General features: G+C 42.4%; 1 protein-coding gene across 1 annotated transcript; it reads right to left on the minus strand.

Annotated features, from left to right (window-relative positions):
- Positions 1–1138: 1138 nt before the first annotated feature.
- Positions 1139–7880, minus strand: cldn23 (claudin 23). Its single transcript, XM_003224656.3, has 2 exons — positions 7366–7880; positions 1139–2848 (listed from the first exon to the last, which is right to left on the minus strand). Exon 2 carries the CDS (start codon positions 2623–2625, stop codon positions 1846–1848), a length of 780 nt encoding a protein of 259 aa, XP_003224704.2. The 5' UTR covers positions 2626–2848; positions 7366–7880; the 3' UTR covers positions 1139–1845.
- Positions 7881–22085: the final 14205 nt, after the last annotated feature.

Raw genomic sequence — 22085 nt, forward strand, 5'->3', positions numbered from 1 at the left:
TATTGGAAAATGAGCACGCAAAGATACTGTGGGACTTCCGAATCCAGACTGACAAAGTTCTGGAACACAACACACCAGACATCACAGTTGTGGAAAAGAAAAAGGTTTGGATCATTGATGTCGCCATCCCAGGTGACAGTCGCATTGACAAAAAACAACAGGAAAAACTCAGCTGCTCTCAGGACCTCAAGATTGAACTTCAAAGACTCTGGCAGAAACCAGTGCAGGTTGTCCCGGTGGTGATCGGCACATTGGGTGCCGTGCCAAAAGATCTCAGCCGGCATTTGGAAACAATAGACATTGACAAAATCACGATCTGCCAACTGCAAAAGGCCACCCTTCTGGGATCTGCACGCATCATCCGAAAATACATCACACAGTCCTAGACACTTGGGAAGTGTTCGACTTGTGATTTTGTGATACGAAATCCAGCATATCTATCTTGTTTGCTGTGTCATAATATAATAATAATAATAATAATAATAATAATAATAATAATAATAATAATAATATCTAACTTTATAATTATTTTTGTTTATAATCAATAAAGTTATTTATTAGCCTACAAATGATGTTATATATATCCAAATGGCAAATAAGGCTCCCCACCACTTATTTTTATCGTATCAAATGCGAACCGAGGGTACAGTTGTAAAGTATTTAAAAACACAAACAAAGTTAAAAACTTGGCATGATACTAAATGGCCTTCGACCAGTAGTAGTGCCTCTGGTGTCGCTGTAAGAAGGTCCTCCATTGTGCATGTGGCAGGGCTCAGACTGCATTGTAGTAAGTAGTCTGTGGTTTGCTCTTCTCCGCCCTCGCATGTCGTGGACCCCACTTGGTGGCCCCATTTCTTAAGGTTGGCTTTGCATCTCATGGTTCTAGAGCACAGTCTGTTCCCCACCACTGACTTATGGCAATCCTGGGAACTTCTTAAGGTTTTTTTAAGGCAAGTAATACTCAGAAGTAGTCTTACAAATTCCTTCCTCTGATCTATAACCTGTAGCATTTGGGATTTGTTGGTGATTCTCTTGCAAGTACTTATCAGTGCTAATCCTGCTTAGCTTTCAAGATCAGATGTGATTTGGTGCTTTGAGGGGCTTATGCTGTAACACTCTCAAATAGCTGGCTACACAATTTGATAAAGAAAACTCTTCATATTTTTATTGTAGTAATTTTAAACATCTTAATGACATAACAATATTGATTGGGAAATGCTTTAAATAGATGCATCAAGAATCTCAGTGCTCCAGCTGTTCCAACCACTTTTTTTGTGTCATGAGCAACTTGAGAAACTGCAAGTCACTTCTGGTGTGAAAGAATTGGCTTCTGCTAAAATGTTGCCCAGGGGGACACCCAGATGTTTGATGTTTTACCATCCCATGGGAGGCTTCTCTCATATCCCCACATGGGGAGCTGGAGCTGACAGAGGGAGCTCACCCGCTCTCCCCAGAGTCAAACCGCCAACCTGTCGGTCAGCAGTCCTGCCAGCACAAGGGTTTAACCCACTGCACCACTCTCCAATTATAATCACATATAATCAAAAATAAAATCATGGAAACTGAAGAGCCTTCCAGTCTAATACAGGAAAGGAATATCCAACGAAAGCATCCACAAAATAGCCATCCAAACTTTGTTTAAAGACTTCCGAAGATGAAGAATCCACGATTATCCTCTCAGGCAGCTAAATTCACTGTCAAACAAATATTTCAGGAAATATTTGTTTTTGTTTGTAGAAGTAGGAAAATGTCACACTTTCAGGTGATCATTCCTGGCTGCTGTTCTGTTCAGGCACAGGCAGCTCATACCTTGCCTTCCATTTGTAGAAATTTCCCGGTTTAGGGCTACAGATCTGAGTCACAGGGAAACCTGCTGGGACTCTGACTGCCCACTTCATCTTCCATTACATCCAGGAAATTGCTGTGGTAGTTATGTGCTGTATTCCAGCTTGAGATGCGCGTGTTTCTGCCATCTATGATGGAGGGGGAGCTAATGGCTGCCACGCTTGCTGGGCCCTGCTGGTTGCTTGGTGGGTAAGTGGTGTCTTTAGTAGCTTTCTTCAGTTTGCATTCTTTGCAACACTGGCCAAAGCTCACAGTCAGAGCGAGACCCCCAATAATTTCCATGCAGCTAGCGAGGTACCCTAGGACCAGGCAGTAGCCCACGGCCAATGTGCTGCCTGTGGGGGCAGGCAGATCGTAGAGCTCATGGTTGTACCAAGAGATGGCAATAAGGCTCAGCAGTCCAGAAATGAAGAGCAGCAGCCCACCCAGCCCACCCAGCAAGTGATGGGGTTGGTCTTGCCAACAGCGCACTCCCAGCGAAGCCACCACTAGACCCAGAGCGGTGACCACCAGTGAGGCAGGCATGAGTCCCTTGGCCACTTGCACAGGCAGCTGGGAGAAGTATCCCAGTGTGTCCTTAATGTTAAAGCAGTTGTTCATGTGGCTGCTCTGGTACTCATTGCAGAACTGCCAGATGCCTTGGTGCTGGATCAGGTCCTGTGTCTCCCCGGGGATGAGGCTGACCGTCCTCCAGGTCTGAGCTAGGGTGCTGGTCAGGTTTAGGACAAGCCCACAGGGGCCAAGCACAATGCCCACAATCATGGGCGTTGGGGTCCGCATGCTGGTGGGTCCAGGCAAGGGAGACAGAGAGTTGTAAAAATACTGCTGCTGCTCTCAGGAAGCCCTTTATTTACCTCCCAAAGTAGGAACCCGCCATGCAGCTACTACTCCCTATAACCTGAAAATTTATGACTGTGTTTAACTGGATGCTGGGATGGAGTGCTAGACAGGCTTATCTGTCGCCCCATGACCACTGTAGAACACATCCAATGTTCTTCTGCATCTGAAAAACAAAACAAAAAGATTAGTAGTACCAGAGAATATGCATTTTGCAAGACCCACCTGTCTCTACCTAGCCATCAAGCAATCCCTAAGCTTCTAGGGATCTCTATAACTATTTATAAAAAATACATGTCTTCTAAATATGGCAGGACTTTCTTAGAAGTGGCACTCTGGTAGTAGACCTTTGTAATGAAGTATGATTTTTTGGTTTACAGATGATATGTTTAATTGTGTGTTTGTGTTTTAAAAGGGGAAGTATTACAGTTATTGCATCTCAGCACTCAGAGGCTGGTTGCCATGGAGAAGTAGGCAGAGCCAACTGCTGTTTTGTTGAAGAAGTGCAGAGTTTTAAAAAAGGGGAGTCAGTCTGTGCTCTGATGAGGCACAGGGAAGATTGATCCTAGGTTGAGGGGATCAAGGAGACTCAATTGTTCATTTTTGAGTCAGTTTAAAATAAGTTTGGTGACTTATTTAATGTAGTCTGTGTCCTGGTAAGGAACAGAGAATCTGTGATCGTATATCACAGGGTGACTGCGGTTTAAAAGTAGCAGAGGAAAAAGTTCTAACTACTTTAAGTAAAAGAAATGACACTTTAGGGAGATTGACTCACCTCATTCTAGTATTGTAACTGTTAATAAAAGTGCCTTTGAGAAACAACATTGTAACCACTAAGCTCTGTGCCTAAATAAACTTGTTATTGTTCCTCCAACATCTAAGCCTCTGTTGCATATATTATAAACCAAGTTGTGTTACCATCTAAAGTGAATAAGAAGAAGAAGGGGAAAAAATTCAAAAGGTCTCCTCTCTGAGTCTTTGGTGGTTGCATCTTTGCAAATTGGTGGCAGTGGTGGGATAAAAAGATTCCCCTGCCTGAAAGAACCTTAGTCGTTCTTAGTCCTTTACAAATTGGTGCAGTCGTTATAAATACCTCACAACCTTCTTTCCCTTAGAGCAGTGGTTCTCAACCTGTGGGCCCCCAGATGTTTTGGCCTTCAACCCCCTGGTAAACTGGCTGGGATTTCTGGGAGTTGTAGGCCAAAACACCTGGGGACCCACAAGTTGAGAACCACTGAGAGCAGTATTTCCCAAACTGTGTTCCTCCAGATGTTTTGGACTTCAGCTGCCAGAAATCCCAGCCAGTGTACCAGCTATTAGGAATTGTGGGAGCTGAAGTCCAAAACATCTGGAGGAGCACAGTTTGAGAAACATTGCCTTAGGGAAGCAACCAACCCCCAGTCTTTTTCTTTAAGGAAACAGCCAAAGGCATTTATTCGTTCAGACTCTAATTTTAATAAGGAGGTCACAATTACAAGTGTGGAATAAGTATAAGAAAATCCTTATTTTATAAGAAAGTCCTTATTGTGCTCACCACACAAAGCTTTTTTTAAGAAAGGAAAATGTGGAAGGATATTTCTATGCATGACAACAGTAGCAAGAATGATCTATGCTCAAAGATAAAAAGACTCAGTGATTCCGACACAAGACGGTTTGCTTATGAAAATAGGTGAACTTGCAGAAATTGATACACTTATTGTGTTAATCAAGGAGAGGTCTCTAACCAACTTAAAGAAAGACTGGGACCCTTCATTGTGTTCCTCCACCAAAGATGGGGTTAGACCTCCATCATGATTTTTTTGGACGAGAAGAGTGTTACTATGTGGAGAAAAGGATGTATCAATGGTTGTTTTTGGTTAATGGGTGTCAAGACTATAACCATCAGACAAAGAATGTAAAGCCCTCAGATTAGATCAGTGGTTCCCAACCTTTTTTTTTTTTTTGACCAGGGACCACTTGACCAGGGACCACTTTGACCAGGGTGCACTTTGACCAGGGACCACTCTCCAACATTAGTACCAAAAGGGTTACAAATCAGTTTTTGGTCAAATTTAGATTCAGTTTGGTTATTTGGGGTGCCAATTCAGAAAATTGCATTGGATAGACCACATCAGCTCTAGTTTCTCATACAGAACATATGCCACCCAGTAGTCGCCATCTGCTCTCCCACAGAAAACCATATTTAATAATCTGGAGCTCATGTGGTCAATCCAATGCAATTTTCTGAATCAGCACCCCAAATAACCCCAGGGACAGGCCTAAAAACAAAGACACCAAGGTGCTCCCGCTTCCAGGCCCTACATGGAATGGCTCCACTCAGGGGGGAGGAGGAGGGGGAGGAGGAGAAGCCACAGTCAGGAGGCTTGTTGTCGCGCCTTTTGTGCATAGTCAGCTTCTCCCCTCCCGACATCTCAGTTGCCTCGGCACTATAAAAGGGTTTCGTGAAACCAGTCACTCTCCTTGCAATGGTGTAGTTAGAGTGAGGCTGTGGACCATATTTTAGCTCTTGGGGACCACTGGTGGTCTATGGACCACAGGTTGGGAATCACTGCATTAGATAATGTAGGTTGAATGAAGGTAACGTTTGACAGTTGAAGTAATTTTTTTATTCTAGAAAAAGTGTTTTTAACTTTATTTTTGTTAATTGGTTAGTTTGTTTATATATACTGTAGGTCTTGTATTATTTTATTTAAATGAAAACAATTATATAAAAAAGAAATCCTAAGTCGGTTTCGAGAGAAGAGAGCTATTTTACCCTGCAAAGATAATTTCAACTCTTCCTGCACTTGCAAAGGTTTGTTGTTATATTTAAAAAGCTTGAGATGTCTCTAATTCAATGTAATGGATTTTATTACAGAAGTACTATATCGACTATAATACCATGGATTATATTCAGAATGTAGGGTGGGTTTATCTCTGGATGACATAGTTAGTGCTAATACTTTCGTTTTACTTAAATTGAAATTTGAGACATCCACTTTACAGCATTTAAAAATTATATTTAAACCTCATCTGATTACTTACTCTCTGGAAACTGCCCTAGCAAAGAGATGTAAAAAAGGTAAAGGTAAAGGTTTTCCCCTGACGTTAAGTCCAGTCATGTCTGACTCTGGGGGTTGGTGCTCATCTCCATTTCTAAGCCAAAGAGCTTGCGTTGTCTGTAGACACCTCCAAGGTCATGTGGCCGGCATGACTGCATGGAGCGCCCTTACCTTCCCGCCGGAGCGGTACCTATTGATCTACTCACATTGGCATGTTTTCAAACTGCTAGGTTGGCAGGAGCTGGAGCTAACAGCGGCCACTCACGCCGCTCCCGGGGTTTGAACCTGGGACCTTTCGGTCTCCAGCTCAGTGCTTTAACGCACTTCGCCACCGGGGCGAAGATGTAGTTTTTAAAAATAGACTGTTGATATCTACATTCATAATCTTTGGGTGAGTTTGGAGCAAGTTAGCAAGAGCTTCCGTAGCCAGAGCAAAGAAAAGAGGTGAAAGAAGGCAACCCTGTTTAATCCTTTGGAAACAGAAATATGTTCAAAAACCACTCCACTATTTTTAATCGCTGCATTGTGCATAATGTAGTACTGTAATTTGTGGTTTCAAATTATGTTGCTATAAAATTTTTAGGTGTCCTGAGCTCTCAGTAGGAAATGTGTGATCCAGAAAGGGTGCTCCACTAAACCACCAAATATATAAATAGGGGCTTCTGCCCCTAAGACAGAGAAATAGACAGGAATCCAAAATGCACTTTCTCTCCCTCTTATTCTGAAAGACTCCTTGCTCCTGTTGGGTCAAGGAAGCGTTTTTAGCCTCCCACAAAATGAATACTCATTTAGAACACTATTTGACTATTCCAGTTCCGTTACCCTTAAGAAGAATATATACCAGGGCCAGGTTTGAACAACTCGGTATTATGATGAAACTGGTCACTACTGTAACATCCCAAGAAATGGGAGATTTTGTGTCTGGGGAGATCAAATAGTGGAAGATATTGAACATTTTTTGATTGACTGCCCAGCATATGCCGAACTTCGACACAGTTATTTACATCCATTACTATCTAATTTTAGGTCCCCCAACAGAAATGATCTTCTGCAAGGACAAATAATTAGAGTAAGTCTTTTTATCCTAAAAGCTATCAAGAAAAGAGCACATTTCCTGAAAGAAGAATCAGGAAAATAAGATTTTGTCGGCAAACAGATGGTTAGCTGCCTGTCCTCCCATCCTTTTTGCCTTGTTTTTATTTATGTTGCACTTTGAAATGGTCATATGACTGGTCAAACAAATAAATTATTATATTATGAGGGGTCAAGGAAGCTTGTTGTTTGTGACTGCATAATGTTTAAGACTAAACTTAGACCTGATAGGGTGCCTGTCCAATTCTCTTCATTTTTTAAAAGAATTCTGCCTACTTCCGCAGTATTAAAAGGAACGAGCTTTTGACTCCTGCGCTACCCACTGAGTTCATGCTTTCTTCCAGCCGCACAAAACCAGCAAAAATTGCACAGTAGCAGTGCTGCCATTCTTATTTTACACACCGCCAAAGAAGATCACAACGTAGTAAAGAGTTTTTGTATTTCATGACCCATTTCCTTTTTTCAGGAGAACTGAGGATGCCTTAAAAGAAGCTTCCCCGAACCCTGAAATGGATGTGGCTACGGATATTAAAGAGTAAGAAACATTTACCTGTACATTTGTCTGCTTTTTGCCTGTCCTGCTGTGGACACACTTGCCGCGTCTGTTGCTTTTCCTCTTCTCAGGACCTGGCTAAAATAAGCTGGATAATTCAACCGAAACCGCTGTGTGTACAGAGAAACTAAGCCACTGTTTCAGCTGCCAAACTTGTTCTCGGTACAATTTTATGAGGGAGGGAAGGGAGGGATATGAAAACAGAAGTGGAAGGTTTGCCGTTACAGGTGATGCCAAGTCAGGGTTCAAGAAGGTGTTGTTTGTTCTAGGACTGGTTCATGAGCATAGCAACCTTTATATGGCACAGTATGATGGTGACATGATTCCAGTCCTGAGTAAAGGTCAGCTCTTACTGATCAGGAAACAACCCACCGAGCTATAAAAAATTAACACTCCTTAAAAGAGTGCAATATATTGCATGGCCAACAACACACTAAACACATGCAGCGAAAAGGTGAGGTTGAGTGATTTCTGTTTTTTAACTGCTCTTAATGACCCTTGAGAGGAAATATGCTCTGCAGCAAAATAAAACTTTTAAAAGAACAGAAAAATATTCCACAGGTAGAAACTGGAACGCATGTGACTAAGTTAGATCAGAATGTGGGCAAGAAGGCTAAAGTTATTAAAGAGGAAGAGTGCATATACTCTGTGACTGCATGTTTGCTTTTGCCTGAGCCTTTGGGGAAGGGCAAAATTTGCGTTGAGCACAAACCACTTTTATATTTTGAATTGGGTTTGTAGCAACTGAAGCAAGCTGAACAATAAAGGGGAAAGAGAAACTGACATTTTAAAATGCATCTTGTGAAGTAGATTAAAGATGCAGAATTAATGCAGACTGGCACCACTTTAACTGCTATGGCTCAATGCTATGGAATAATGGGATTTGTAATTTGTGACGGCACTAGCTTTCTTTGTCAGAGACGGCTAGAAACCTTGTAAAACTATAGCTCCCAGGATTCCATAGCATAGATCCATGGCAGATAAAGAAGAATCAAAGTCCATTAATTGTACAGTGAGTAGATGCACCACTACTTTACAAAAGCTTATGCTACCAACTTCATTCTCTAGAAATTAAAATACTACAAGATCCCCTTCCATACTAACATTTTATTTATTATTTATTTATTTACAATATTTATATTCCGCCCTTCTCACCCGGCCACAGGGGCGGGCGGGTGTGTGTGTGCTTTTTTGTTGAATCACTGGCATTTTTCCTTTAAAATACCTCCCCCGCTTTTAAGCGGTACTTATGTATCTATTCACATTTTTTGCTTTCAAACCACTAGATTGGAGGAAGCTGGGCTAAAGGCCAGGAGTAAAACTTATCAATCGAAAGGTTGACAGTTCAAAGCCCGAGTCAGAGTGAGCTCCTGGCCTTTAGACCACTTTCTGCCTACCTAGCAGTTCGAAAGCAAAATGTGAGTAGATAAATAGATACCACTTTAAAGTGGGGAGATATTAAGGCACCCATAAGGAAATGCCAGAAAATGCTGGCAATTCGATCAAGGAGGAAGTTTATAAACAAAGCTCTTTGGCAGGGAGATGGAGTGACAGTACCCCTATAGCCGGAACCAAGCACAAGCCTCTGAGATGCCAAAGATGGGAAAAGCCTAAATAATAATAATAATAATAATAATAATTATTATTATTATTATTATTTTATTCTTGTACCCTGCCTCTATCTTCCTGGAGGGACTCAGGGCGGCTTACAAATGCAAAACAAGTATACATACAAAAACATCAAATACCGAAAATGCACAAATGAAAAATTAAAATATACGATTAAAATCAAACCATTAATAAGACAAAGTTAAAACACAGCAATAAAACATAAGGATGAGCGGCACTAAGTGAGACTTGTAAACATGGAGGAAGTTAAAAGTGCTATATATCTCTATCTATATACAATTGTCTGTCTTGTCAGTGCATAAATGGCATTGAATGTTTGCCACATATATACTGTATATACTCGAGTATAAGCCGACCCGAATATAAGCCAAGGCACTTAATTTTACCACAAAAAAACCTGGGAAAACACTGACTCCAGTATAAGCTGAGGGTGGTAAATTTCAGAAATAAAAATAGATAACAATAAAATTACATTAACTGAGCCATCAGTAGGTTAAATGTTTTTGAATATTTACATAAAGCTCAAATTTAAGATAAGACTGTCCAACTCTGATCAAATCATTATTCTCATCTTCTTCAATGTAAATGTGCTTATGTATCCTTTTAATAATAATAGCGTAAAATAATACATGTAATAATAATAATAATAATAAATTCAGGAAAATAATACAAGTAATAATAAATAGAGTAAAATAATAAACGCAATAATAATAAGATCAGAGTGAAATAATACATGTAATAATAATAATAATAAAAAGTAAAATAAATGTAATAGTAGCAACAATAATAAAGAAAAATAATAAATGCAATAATATCAATAATAATAGAGAAAAATAATAAATGTGCCATATATTCTAAGTATAAGCTGACCCAAATATAAACCAACCAGGACCCTCACCCGAGTATAAGCCGAGGGGGGCTTTTTCAGTCTTAAAAAAAGGACTGAAAAACTAGGCTTATACTCAAGTATATACAGTATGTTGTGTGAGCTGCCCTGAGTCCTCTTTGAGGTGAGAAGGGCGGAATATAAACACTGCAAATAAATAAATAAATAAAGGTCCTCCTTATATATATTTAGGCTAGATCTACACTGCTATATAATCCAGTCTCTGAATCCAGATTACCTTCTTGGAACTGGATTATATGAGTCTACACAGCCATATAATCCAGTTCAAAGTAGATCATCTGGATTCAGAAACCACACCCCCACTTGCCTGCTCACCTTACAGCTGAAGAAGTAATAACAGAAGCAGCAAGAAAACCAATAAAGACATCCTCTAATGGCCCATTTACACAGCCATATAATGCAGTTTCAGAATGCAAGTTAACTGCATTGACCAGGATTTTTTTTTATTGTGTCAGAAGGGACTTGAAAACATACTGCAAGTCGCTTCTGATGAGAGAGAATTGGCCGTCTACCGAGATGTTGCCCAGAGGACGCCCGGATATGTTACCATCCTGCTGGGAGGCTTCCCTCATGTCCCCGCATGGAAAGCTAGAGCTGACAGACGGGAGCGCTCCCCATCTCATGGATTCGAACCGGCATCCTTCAGGATAGCAACCCAACCTTTGGGTCAGCAGTTCAGCTGGCACAAGGGTTTAACTGACTGCGCCACCACAGCTGCTGGATTATATGGCAGTGTAGACTCATAAAATCCAGTTCAATAAATTCAATCTGCATTATATGAGTCTACATTGACCATATAATGGAGTTCAAATTGCATTATATGGCAGTGTAGATGGGGCCAATGAGATGGTGATGCTCCAAGGCATAGCGATGCCTTGATGGGTTGAAACATATTTGCTGAGTTTCCACCTATTGAGCAAAGTGATGTTGTGCTTAAAAGTAGATAAAAGGTTGCTCCAGAATCTCCTGCAGAAACCAAAATCCATGGATGTTCATGTCTCATTATACATTATGGCATCATAAAATTGTGTCCTCTACATAAAAAGCCAAAATCAAGTGGTCTGGGGCTTCTCTACCAAAGATTTCCTTGGGAATCCACACATGTCCACTAATGGATCATTCATGGAAGAAAATGCTATGAGAAACCCACACCTGAACTGCTTATTGAATTGTTCCAAGAAGACGGGATTATTAATGGAGTGTCTCCAGTGTATGGAAAAAATGTTCAACAATTCTCCAATGTAGCAATACCCATGTAAAACTAAAGGTTTCCCCTTGACATTGAGTCTAGCTGAGTCTGATTCTGTGGGGTGGTGTTCAACTCCATTTTTAAGATGAAGAACCAGCGTTGTCCATAGACGCCTCCTACGTCATGTGGCCAGCATGACTGCATGGAATGCCATTACCTTCTTGCCATAGTGGTACCTATTGATCTACTCACATTTGCATGTTTTTGAATGGCTAGGTTGGTAGAAGCTGGGGCTAACAACAGGAGCTCACCCTGTCTCGCAGATTTGAACCGCCAAGCTTCCGGTTAACAAGTGCTACAGCTTTACGGTTGAACCCACTGAGCCACCGCAGCCACTCTAGTGATGCCTAGAGAATGACAATTTCTCACAATAAGACTGAAGCATCCGTGGGAGTATTGCATCTCTATAACTCTCTGTTATGATGCGATAATGCTCTTAGACATAACTCTTAACAGGGAGTTCTTTTTCCCATGTGCCTTTCGGAGATAAAGCAAACAGGTCCTGGCTTAAAATCTTAATTCCTCCGATTAATGTTGCATGTGTTTTACAACCCAGATTTTTTCCCAGCACACAGGAATACCATATTGCCTACCCATTTTTGCCTTTTCCATTTGATTTATAGAAAGGGAAGCAACTACACAGGGCAATTGAGGAAGGAGAGGAATCCCTGCACATATTAGTTTCAAGGGTTTGGAGGAGACTCAGGCCCTTCTACACTGCCATATAATCCTGATTATCAAATCATTATACGGGGCCTCTGGTGGCACAGCGTATTAAAGCGCTGAGCTGCTGAACTTGAGGATCTAAAGGTTGGAGGTTCAAATCCGGGGAGTGGAGTGAGCACCCGCTGTTAGCCCCAACTTCTGCCAACCTAGCAATTCAAAAACATGCAAATGTGAGTAGATCGATAGGTACTGCTCCGGCTGGACGGTAACGGCACTCTATGCAGTCATGCCAGCCACATGACCTTGGAGGTGTCTACGGACAATGCCGGCTCTTCGGCTTAGAAATGGAGATGAGCACCAATCCCCAGTCGGACACATCTGGACTCAGGGGAAAACCTAACCTACATTATCTGCTTTGAACTGGATTATATGAGTCTACATTGCCAGATAATCCAGTTCAAAGTCCTTTATATGGGTGTATATGGGGCCTCAGGTGAGTTTCATTCTCCTCTTTTGATGGATTTCCCCATGTTTGAAGCTCATTGAGTTATCCCAAGCGAGATACCTAGCTAGTAGCTACCTGTAATATGTAGGCCAACCCTGTTGAAGCTTTCTTCTATTATTCTCCCGTGACTACCTTTTTTCTTGTCTTGATCGCTTCTGTTATCTTTAAAAGTCTGTTCATTATGATCTTATTTTACTCTTATCAGCCAGCCTTTCCAGCTGCCTTTGAATTAGGCTGGTGTGGAAAGAAAGGGATTGTGATTGCTTTGGTGCCTGATTACTCAGTCTGAATGCTGAATATCTGGAACAGCATGCTATTAAATAAACTGCTGTCTTCAATTGACTAATGCTCCCATTCACAAAACAAATGGAGAGGGGCAGGTTTTTCCTACATACTTTCCACTCCTCCCAAAATCTGTGCCCCATCCATATTCTCCTATTCAATAACTAAAGTAAGGTAAAGGTTTTTCCCCTGGCATTAAGTCTAGTCATGTCCGACTCTGGGGGTTGGTGCTCATCTCCATTTCTAAGCCGAAGAACTGGCGTTGTCCGTAGACACCTCCAAGGTCATGTGGCCGGCATGACTGCATGGAGTGCCGTTCCCTTCCCACCGAAGTGGTACCTACTCACATGTGCATGTTTTCGAACTGCTAGGTTGGCAGAAGCTGAGACTAACAGCAGGAGCTCAACTCGCTCCCAGGATTTGAACCAGTTACCTTTTGGTCAGCAAATTCAGCAGCTTAGCAGTTTAACCCACTGCACCACAGGGGCTCCATTCAATAACTAGCCACAGGTATATTTCAATTTTTGAGTTCTTTCTCTTCCTACCTATCTTTTTAGTTACTGAATCAATACAATTGTGCTTAGCTTAATTTCCAAAACATTGGCTACAACAAAGATAAAAGTAACTTACACCGAGAGCTTTGAATATAGGGCAGAATGCACTGGGTGATCATGGACAAATCAAATACTCTCAGCCCGAGAAAACCCCATGATAGGTAGGAAATACTTGCAGGCACACAACAACTAAATAAATGTGTTGTCAAAGGCTTTCATGGCCAGAATCACTGGGTTGCTGTGAGCTTTCTGGGCTGTATGACCATGTTGCAGAAGCATTCTCTCCTGACACTTCACCCACATCTCTGGCAGGCATCCTCAGAGGTTGTGAGGTCTATTGGAAACTAGGCAAGTGGGATTTATATATCTACGGAATATCCAGACTCTTGTCTGTTTGAGTCAAGTGTGAATGGTGCAGTTAGCCACCTTGACTAGCATTGAATGGCCTTGCAACTTCAAAGCCTGCTTCCTGTCTGGGGGAATCCTTTGTTGGGAGGTGTTAGCTGGCCTTGATTGTTTCCTGTATGGAATTCCCCTGTATTTTGGGTGTTGTTGCTCTTTATTTACTGTCCTGATTTTAAAGTGTTTTAAATACTGGTAGCCAGTTTTTGCAAAATATGTTAATTGGCTATTAAACAAAGAAAATATATTACATCTGGTGCTATATAGCATCACATAAAATATGCAGCACATTGAATGCATTGATATATGAGTTTACATGTGTTTTACCTACTAGCTAGATACAATAATTGCATTTGTTTATATGCCTTCAAGTCACCTGCCAACACATGGCAGCCTTTTGAATTTAATAGCGTTTTCTTAGGCCATATACTCACCTGGAAATTACAAAGTACAGTAGAGTCTCACTTATTCAACACTTGCTTATCCAACGTTCTGGATTATCCAACACATTTTTGTAGTCAATGTTTTCAATATATCATGATATTTTGGTGCTAAATTCGTAAATACAGTAATTACCACATAGCATTAATGTATAATGAACTACTTTTTCTGTCAAATTTGTTGTATAACATGATGTTTTCATGATTAATTTGTAAAAACATAACCTATATTGATGTTTAATAGGCTTTTTCTTAATCTCTCCTTATTATCCAACATATTCGCTTATCCAACGTTCTGCCGGCCCGTTTATGTTGGATAAGTGAGACTTTACTGTAAATATATTAGAAAATATTTGAGGATATATTAGGTTTGTACTTATCCACATTGATATGATGTGATGTGATATTATGCTGGTCCAGAATTATGATATGATTTATGATATTATGCTGGTCCAGCTCACCCCCTCTCCCGGACTCAAGGACAGAGCTCCCTCTGTCAGCTCCAGCTCCCCATGCAGGGGCATGAGAGAAGCCTCCCACAGGATAGTAAAACATCAAACATCCAGGCATCCCCTGGGCAACGTCCTTGCAAACGACCAATTCTCTCACACCAGAAGTGACTTGCAGTTTCTCAAGTCGCTCCTGACACACACAAAAATGCTGGTCCAGAACTAGAACTAAGTTTTTATGTGCACATAAGATAGTAGAGCCCCAGTGGCGGTGTGTTAAAGCACTGAGCTGCTGAACTTGCAGACTGAAAGGTCCCAGGTTCAAATCCCAGGAGTGGAGTGAGCACCCGCTGTTAGCTCCAGCTTCTGCCAGCCTAGCAGTTCGCAAATATGCCAATGTGAGTAGATCAATAGGTACCGCTCCAGCGGGAAGGTAATGGCGCTCCATGCAGTCATGCTGGCCACATGACCTTGGAGGAGTCTATGGACAACACCGGCTCTTCGGCTTAGAAATGGAGATGAGCACCAACCCCCAGAGTCAGACATGACTGGACTTAACGTCAGGGGAAACCTTTACCTTTACTAAGATAATAGTGGGAAAGATGTGGTCTGCTAGATGACATTGGATTGCATCCCCTAACATTCTTCACTGCTGGATATCCTAGCTCGGCTGATGAGCGTTGTAGATCAACAACATATATTCCCTGGACCCTGGGTATGCATGTTGTATAAGTAGTTTGCATATCAAAGCCATGTCAAGTTGTACGTTGTGTCATTGTCCAGTAGAGGGCAACAATCACTTGTGAATATAACTTGGCTGGTCACTAAAAAAAACAAGTAAAATCATATCTAAAGGTAAAGGTTTTCCCCTGTCATTAAGTCTAGTCCTATCCAATTCTGGGGGTTGGTGCTCATCTCAATTTCTAAGGCGAAGAGCCAGTATTGTCCATAGACACCTCCTAGGTCATGTGGCCGGCATGACTGCATGGAGCACTGTTACCTTACCGCAAAAGAGATACCTATTGAGCTACTCACATTTGCATGTTTCCGAACATGCAGAAGCTGGGGCTAACAGTGGGAGCTTACCCCGTCCCCGGATTCAAACTGCCAACCTTTCAGTCAGCAAGCTCAGTGGTTTAAACCGCTGTGCCACCAGGTTATTCTATGAAATCATAGAATAATAGAGATGGAAGTTACCACATGGGCCATCTAGTCCATCCTCTGCCATGCAGGAAATGCATAATAAAAGTATCCCTGACAGATGGCCAAGTTTTCAAGAAAGGAGCAATTTAAGAAGACCAGTCCAAATGAAAGAATGGGAACAAATGTGGAACAAAAAATTAAAATATACATATGCAACGGATTTGAAAGAGAACTGGATAAAAATGTTCCACAGATGGTATACTAAACCGAAACAATTAGCTAAAATGTACAAAACAGTTTCTGATAAATGTTGGAAATGTAAAGAACAAGTTGGTTCCTTCTATCACATGTGTTGGTCTTGTAAAGAAGCAACAGTTTTGGACGAAGATTCATGAAGAATCACAAAAGGTTTTAAAGAGAAACTTTATAAGAAAACCAGAGTACTATCTATTAGGATTTACAGATTTAGACTTACAATTGACTCAACAAGAAGATAAACTTTTTACTTATATTACAACTTCCGCCAGAATTGTTTTCGCTAGAGAATGGAAAGAGGCATCAGCCCCACCAATTGAGGAGTGGGTGGAGAAGATAAGAGAAATAAGGGATATGGACGAATTGACTTTTTTGTTGAAGAAAAATACAGGCAAGATAATGAAAAGAACAAATTGGGATGATCTTCAGGGCTATCTGGATAATTGGAGAAAATGAAGATTACGAGAGACAATTTTACTATTTTTTTCTTTAGTAAGAAAAAATATTATTGAATAATAAGAAAATATTATCCAAGAAGATGGAATGGAAGTCACATCTTTTTTTGTGGGTATATTTTTATAGATTGTAGACTTTTATCTTTCTCTCTTCTTCCTACTTTTCTATACCTTGGTTGTTCTCACTCTTTTGATGTAGTATAAAAAATTTAATAAAATTCTTTATAAAATTTTTTTAAAAACGTTTTCAAGAAAGGAGTTTCCACCACTCTCCTTTTTTTCCTCCTCAGATGGGGCACCACACTGAAGTGTTTTGGAGATCGTACCAGCAACTTAAAGGATCTCAGGTGATAGAGCGGTCTATGCGCCTGAAATTGACCCACACCCATCTCCCTCTTGTTCCTATCATGATCTGTTCACATACATGCAATGCAATCCATATTATTTCCTCCTCCCCCACCAAAAAAAATCCAAACACGTGGTATTAACCCTTCTCTCCCTGCAGGCAAATTCATCTTGATTTTTTAGGCTGATTTTCCCTTTTAATGGAGTTCAGCTGAAGCATTTTGGCAAATTGTTGCTAATTGATTCATGTAAATGTCTCAAATAGCCACTAGATGGTAAGCTAAACAAATATTTCACAGCCTACACATTCAGTTAAGGGACTCCAAATGGGACTTACAACTCATAGCTTTAAAAGCTTTGCATTAAATAACTTTAAGGCAATCTGTGGGTCCCTGATGTTTTGATCTACAACTTCCAGAAATGCCAGCCAGTTTAGCAGCTGTTAGGATTTCTGGGAGTTGAAGGCCAAAACATCTGGGAACCCACAGGTTGAGAACTACTGCTTTATGGAAATAATGCAAATGTTCATAATTTATACAGGTTGTAAATCATAGATTCTGGCTTATTGTGGTGCAGATGTTTAATATTTTGGAGGTGCTAAGCCCTCTTCACGTCTTACCTAATTACCACATCTTTTGCTAAAGCACCTCATTTACTAAATGTGCAATAGTACACAAGCTGTTCTAAAACTGGTATTTTCTTCTTTGTTTTGTCTTATTCCTGTTTCCTGGTTTACTCCTGTATGTTTTGATTTTCGGAAGAATAGAGTTGCCATAGCACTGGTTCTTGAAATTCAGCATTCCTGAAAAGTCCAGTGACTCCCAAAAGCAAAGCAAAAGCAAATTAGAACTGGAAATTTAAATGTAATAGGTCCTAACCTCAAACCCGGACAGCAACTTAGCTGCCCAAACATGATCTTAGAAATATCCAGTTTTGAAACGGTGCCATATTTTCTCTAATCGTTTATTCAGGGAATATTTCTTAGTGGTCTGCGGGAAAAACCCCGTGGCTTGTTGATAGTATTGGTTACATGAATTGTTCAGTCACCACCTATGGTAATAATCAAATAATTTGATTTTGGTGCTCGGCCAACTTGCAAAAAACAAAACAAAACAAAATCTGAGTGATCACCTGAGAAAGTCCTCTACCTTGACTCAAGCCAAGATAATCCGCATATGTGGTCATAAGATCAAATTTGTGGATGAGTATCAGGCAATATTTTAGAGGAAGGAGCTGATAACACCATCTCTGAATATTCTTTGCCTAAGAAAACCCAACGAAGTTCACAGGGTTACCATAAATCGACACTGAAGGCACATATACACATCAGGAGAAAAATTGAGTGCATTTTTGAAAGCCCCTACAGCAGGCATGAGCAAACTAAGCTGAAACCGGCCCCCTGGGTGCTTACCTCAGGCCCTCCTCATTTTGCTTGTCCTCTTGGCATAGGGATAAGGTGGCCTGCCACATCCTTATACCAAGAAGATGAGGGAGGAGGGCACGCAGCAGCTGAGAATCCTCTGGCGTGCTCTCAGCATCTGCACGTCTCTCCCTCTTCTCAGCATAAGGACAGTGCGAGTAGCCCCATCTTTATGCCAGGAGGAAGACCTAAGGAAGGCGCATGGTGTCTGAGAGTCCTCTGGAGCCACCTCCTGTCTTGCCTTACTCCTGGCATAATGCCGAAAGGACAGCCCGAGAATCGGAAGGAAGAATCAGGGCAGTTGCTGCTTGTCTTGCCTTCCTCCCAGTATAAGGATGGGGTGAGCAGCCCTGTCCTTATGCCGGAAGAACAACCTGAGGATGACCCAGATCCTGCCCTGCCCTTTCCTGGCCTTCTCCCTCCTAGAATCATAGAATAATAGAGTTGGAAGAGACCTCACAGGCCATCCAGTCCAACCCCCTGCCAGGAAATCGCATTCAAAGCACCCCCGACAGATGGCCATCCAGCTTCTGTTTAAAAGCCTCCAAAGAAGGAGCCTCCACCACAGTCCGGGGGAGAGAGTTCCACTGCCAAACAGTTCTCACAGTGAGGAAGTTCTTTCTGATGTTCAGGTGGAATCTCCTTTCCTGTAGTTTGAAGCCATTGTTCCGTGTCCTAGTCTGAAAACAAGCTTGCTCCCTCCTCCCTATGACTTCCCCTCACATATTGTGCATGGCTATCATGTCTCCTCTCAGCCTTCTCTTCTGCAGGCTAAACATGCCCAGTTCTTTAAGCTGCTCCTCATAGGGCTTGTTCTCCAGACCTTTGATCATCTTAGTTGCCCTCCTCTGAACACATTCCAGCTTGTCAATATCTCCCTTCAACTGCGGTGCCCAGAATTGGACGCAGTATGACCAAGGCAGAATAGAGGGGGAGCATGACTTCCCTGGATCTAGACGCTATTCCCCTATTGATGCAGGCCAGAATCCCATTGGCTTTCTTAGCTGCCGCATCACATTGTTGGCTCATGTTTAACTTGTTGTCCACGAGGATTCCAAGATCTTTTTCACATGTACTGCTGTCTAGCCAGGCATCGTCCCCCATTCTGTATCTTTGCATTCCATTTTTTCTGCTGAAGTTAAGTATCTTGCATTTATCCCTGTGGAACTTCATTTTGTTAGTTTCGGCCCATCTCTCTAGTCTGTCAAGATCATTTTGAATTCTGCTCCTTTCTTCTGGAGTGTTAGCTATCCCTCCCAGTTTGGTGTCATCTGCAAACTTGATGATCGTGCCTTCTAACCCTTCGTCTAAGTCGTTAATAAAGATGTTGAACAGAACCGGGCCCAGGACAGAACCCTGCGGCACTCCACTCGTGACTTCTTTCCAAGATGGAGACGACGCATTGGTGAGCACCCTTTGGGTTCGTTCGCTTAGCCAATTACAGATCCACCTAACTGTAGTTTTGTCTAGCCCACATTTTACTAGTTTGTTTGCCAGAAGGTCGTGAGGGACTTTGTCGAAGGCCTTACTGAAATCTAGGTACGCTACATACACGACATTCCCTGAATCACCCTCACCCAGCATGTGCCCGACCTCCCTCCCTCCCTCCTGACCCGGCAATGTGGTCCCAAGGCAAAAAAGTTTCCCCATGCCTACCCTACAGTCTCTAGAGGAGTGATTCCCAAAGAGGGTGCTACCGCCCCTGGTGGGCGCTGGAGCGATCCAGGGGGGCGGTGATGGTACCTATTAGAACATGGGGGCGGGGCCAGAGGAGGGGCAGGGCCTCTTCCCAAGTGCTGGAGACAGGGCTGAACACCTGAGGCGCCTGTTAGGACACATAGGGGGTGGAGCTAGAGGAGTGGGCGTGGCTTCTTCCCAAGAGCCCGAAACAGGGCTTAGAATCTATACCTCTCCTGAGGCGCTTGTTGGGACACAGAGGGCGGAGCTAGGGAAGGGGGCGGGGCCTCCTTCTAAAAGCCCGAGACAGGGCTGAGCCTCTATACCTCTCCTGAGAGGCCTTTTAGGACTAAAGGACGAGGCTAGGGGTGGGGGGCGGGGCCTCTTCCCAAGAGCGCAAGACAGGGCTGAGCCTCTGTATACCTCCCCTGAGGCGCTTGTTAGAACACAGGGACGGGGTATAGAGGTTAAGGAAGAGGCCCTGCCCCCTCCTCTAGCCCTGCCTCCTCTGTCTTGGCAGGCGCTGCAGGACAGGGATAGAAGCTCAGCCCTGCCTCAGAGCTCCTAACTCCTCCCATCCCAGTCCTGGCCGCCCATTTGTGGCCCCGCCCACCTCCCCTCGCAGCCCTGCATCTTGGACTAGGGGAGAGGCTCAGCCTGCCCTCTTGAGCAGGAGCCACGCCCACCCCTCTAAGCCATGCCCCCCTTTCCAGGGGGTGCTGAGTCATATTTTTTCTGGAAAGGGCAGGTCAAATAAGTTTGGGAACCACTGCTCTAGAGTCTTTGAGCCATCATGGCTGGGGGGGGACGACTACAAGTTGTTGTCCACATAGGAAAATGTATGGAAATCTGAATAGTGGAGACTTTCAGAGGAGAGATCAGCACCTGGCAGTCTTTGGACCAAGCCTTCCTCCCTTCCCAAGGAAGCCATGTAGCCCCTGTTTGTAACCCACATGCAGGAGGATGTGAAAGAAGGGATGTATAGATGGTGCACTTACTGGAACACAGGGGGAATATTATTATTATTATTATTATTATTATTATTATTATTATTATTATTATACCCCGCCCCATCTCCCCTAGGGGACTCGGGGCGGCTTACATGGGGCCAAGCCCAGGCAATAATATAAAACTCAGCAATAAAAACAAATCATAAACAAATAAAATCACACATGCCAATAAACAATAAGCACACTTTGGTAAAAACCTGGGTTGGCTCCTAAAAAGGGTAGTGGGCCAGAAAAGTGCAAATAGTTTTATACAGTACAGATTAGGAAAGAGGTAGGTACCAGGGACTATTATCCCATTAAGGTGCTGGAGGAGACATACACCCAGGGCTGTAGCCAGAAAAAAATTTCGGGGGGCGGGTTTGAAAATTTGGGGGGGGGGGTTGAACCCCTAGCACCCCCCACCCCCGCTACAAACCTGTCAATATCTGCTTGAGATAGTGCCTGGAGGGACTCTTAATGTTTTGCGTCTCATAGATTTAGCATGGGGATTTGGTTAACCAGTTAAAATTCATGAGTAAACCAGGGTTTTTTTTATAACCTGAAAAATTTCGGGGGGGGGGGTCTGAACCCCTAAGACCCCCCCCCCCCCTCGCTACAGGCCTGCATACACCTAAGACTATATACGGCAAGGAGTAAAAATGCTATTAAAATAAAATGGACAAACAGGGCAATCTCAAACTAAGGAAATCAGTTGCCAAAAGCCTGTTGGAAGAGCCAAGTTTTCAGGCTCTTCCGAAAAATAAGGAGGGTAAGCAGCCATGTTTTCCCAAACTTGGCTTGGTTCTTGTGTAGTAGCCTACAAGAGGGTTCTCTACATGCCTATTCAATGGTAAGTCTTATTGATAATATCCCGGTAGGTGGGCGCATGCCTGTATCCTCATTGGAAAATACAATTTTCTGACCCTTTTGCAGTATCCCCCAACCTGACTGACAACAATGCAAATTACGTTGAGAGGAGATTAACACCAGAGGAGAGGAAGGCAGGTGCTCTGGGCTGATTTTGGTTGTACAGACACAGTGCGCCTTTCAGATGAAAATGAGTTTTAGGACTTTATCACACAAACTCCACTATTCCACTACAGTTGTGCTTTCATTGATAGTGGCTAGGCTACACATCAGATTGAATACCTTCAGCATCACACCTCTCTTCAATTGTATGATTGTGCTGCTATGCCAATTTGTGGTCCCACAATCGTATGTTTGCATACCCTCATAAACTCACCTATCCACAAAACCCCAGTTCCATTTTTTTTATTTTAGAGCTTTCAGCTTTGGGTGAAAAGAGGCAAGAATAATATAAAATATGGAATAAATAAAAAAAATGACAGC

This window comes from Anolis carolinensis, chromosome 2, assembly GCF_035594765.1.
Source record: "Anolis carolinensis isolate JA03-04 chromosome 2, rAnoCar3.1.pri, whole genome shotgun sequence".
NCBI lineage: Eukaryota > Metazoa > Chordata > Lepidosauria > Squamata > Dactyloidae > Anolis > Anolis carolinensis.

What these genes read in the sequence shown, in the direction of transcription:
- cldn23 (XM_003224656.3), bottom strand. Translation starts at nt 2,625, where the DNA reads ATGCGGACCCCAACGCCCATGATTGTGGGCATTGTGCTTGGCCCCTGT.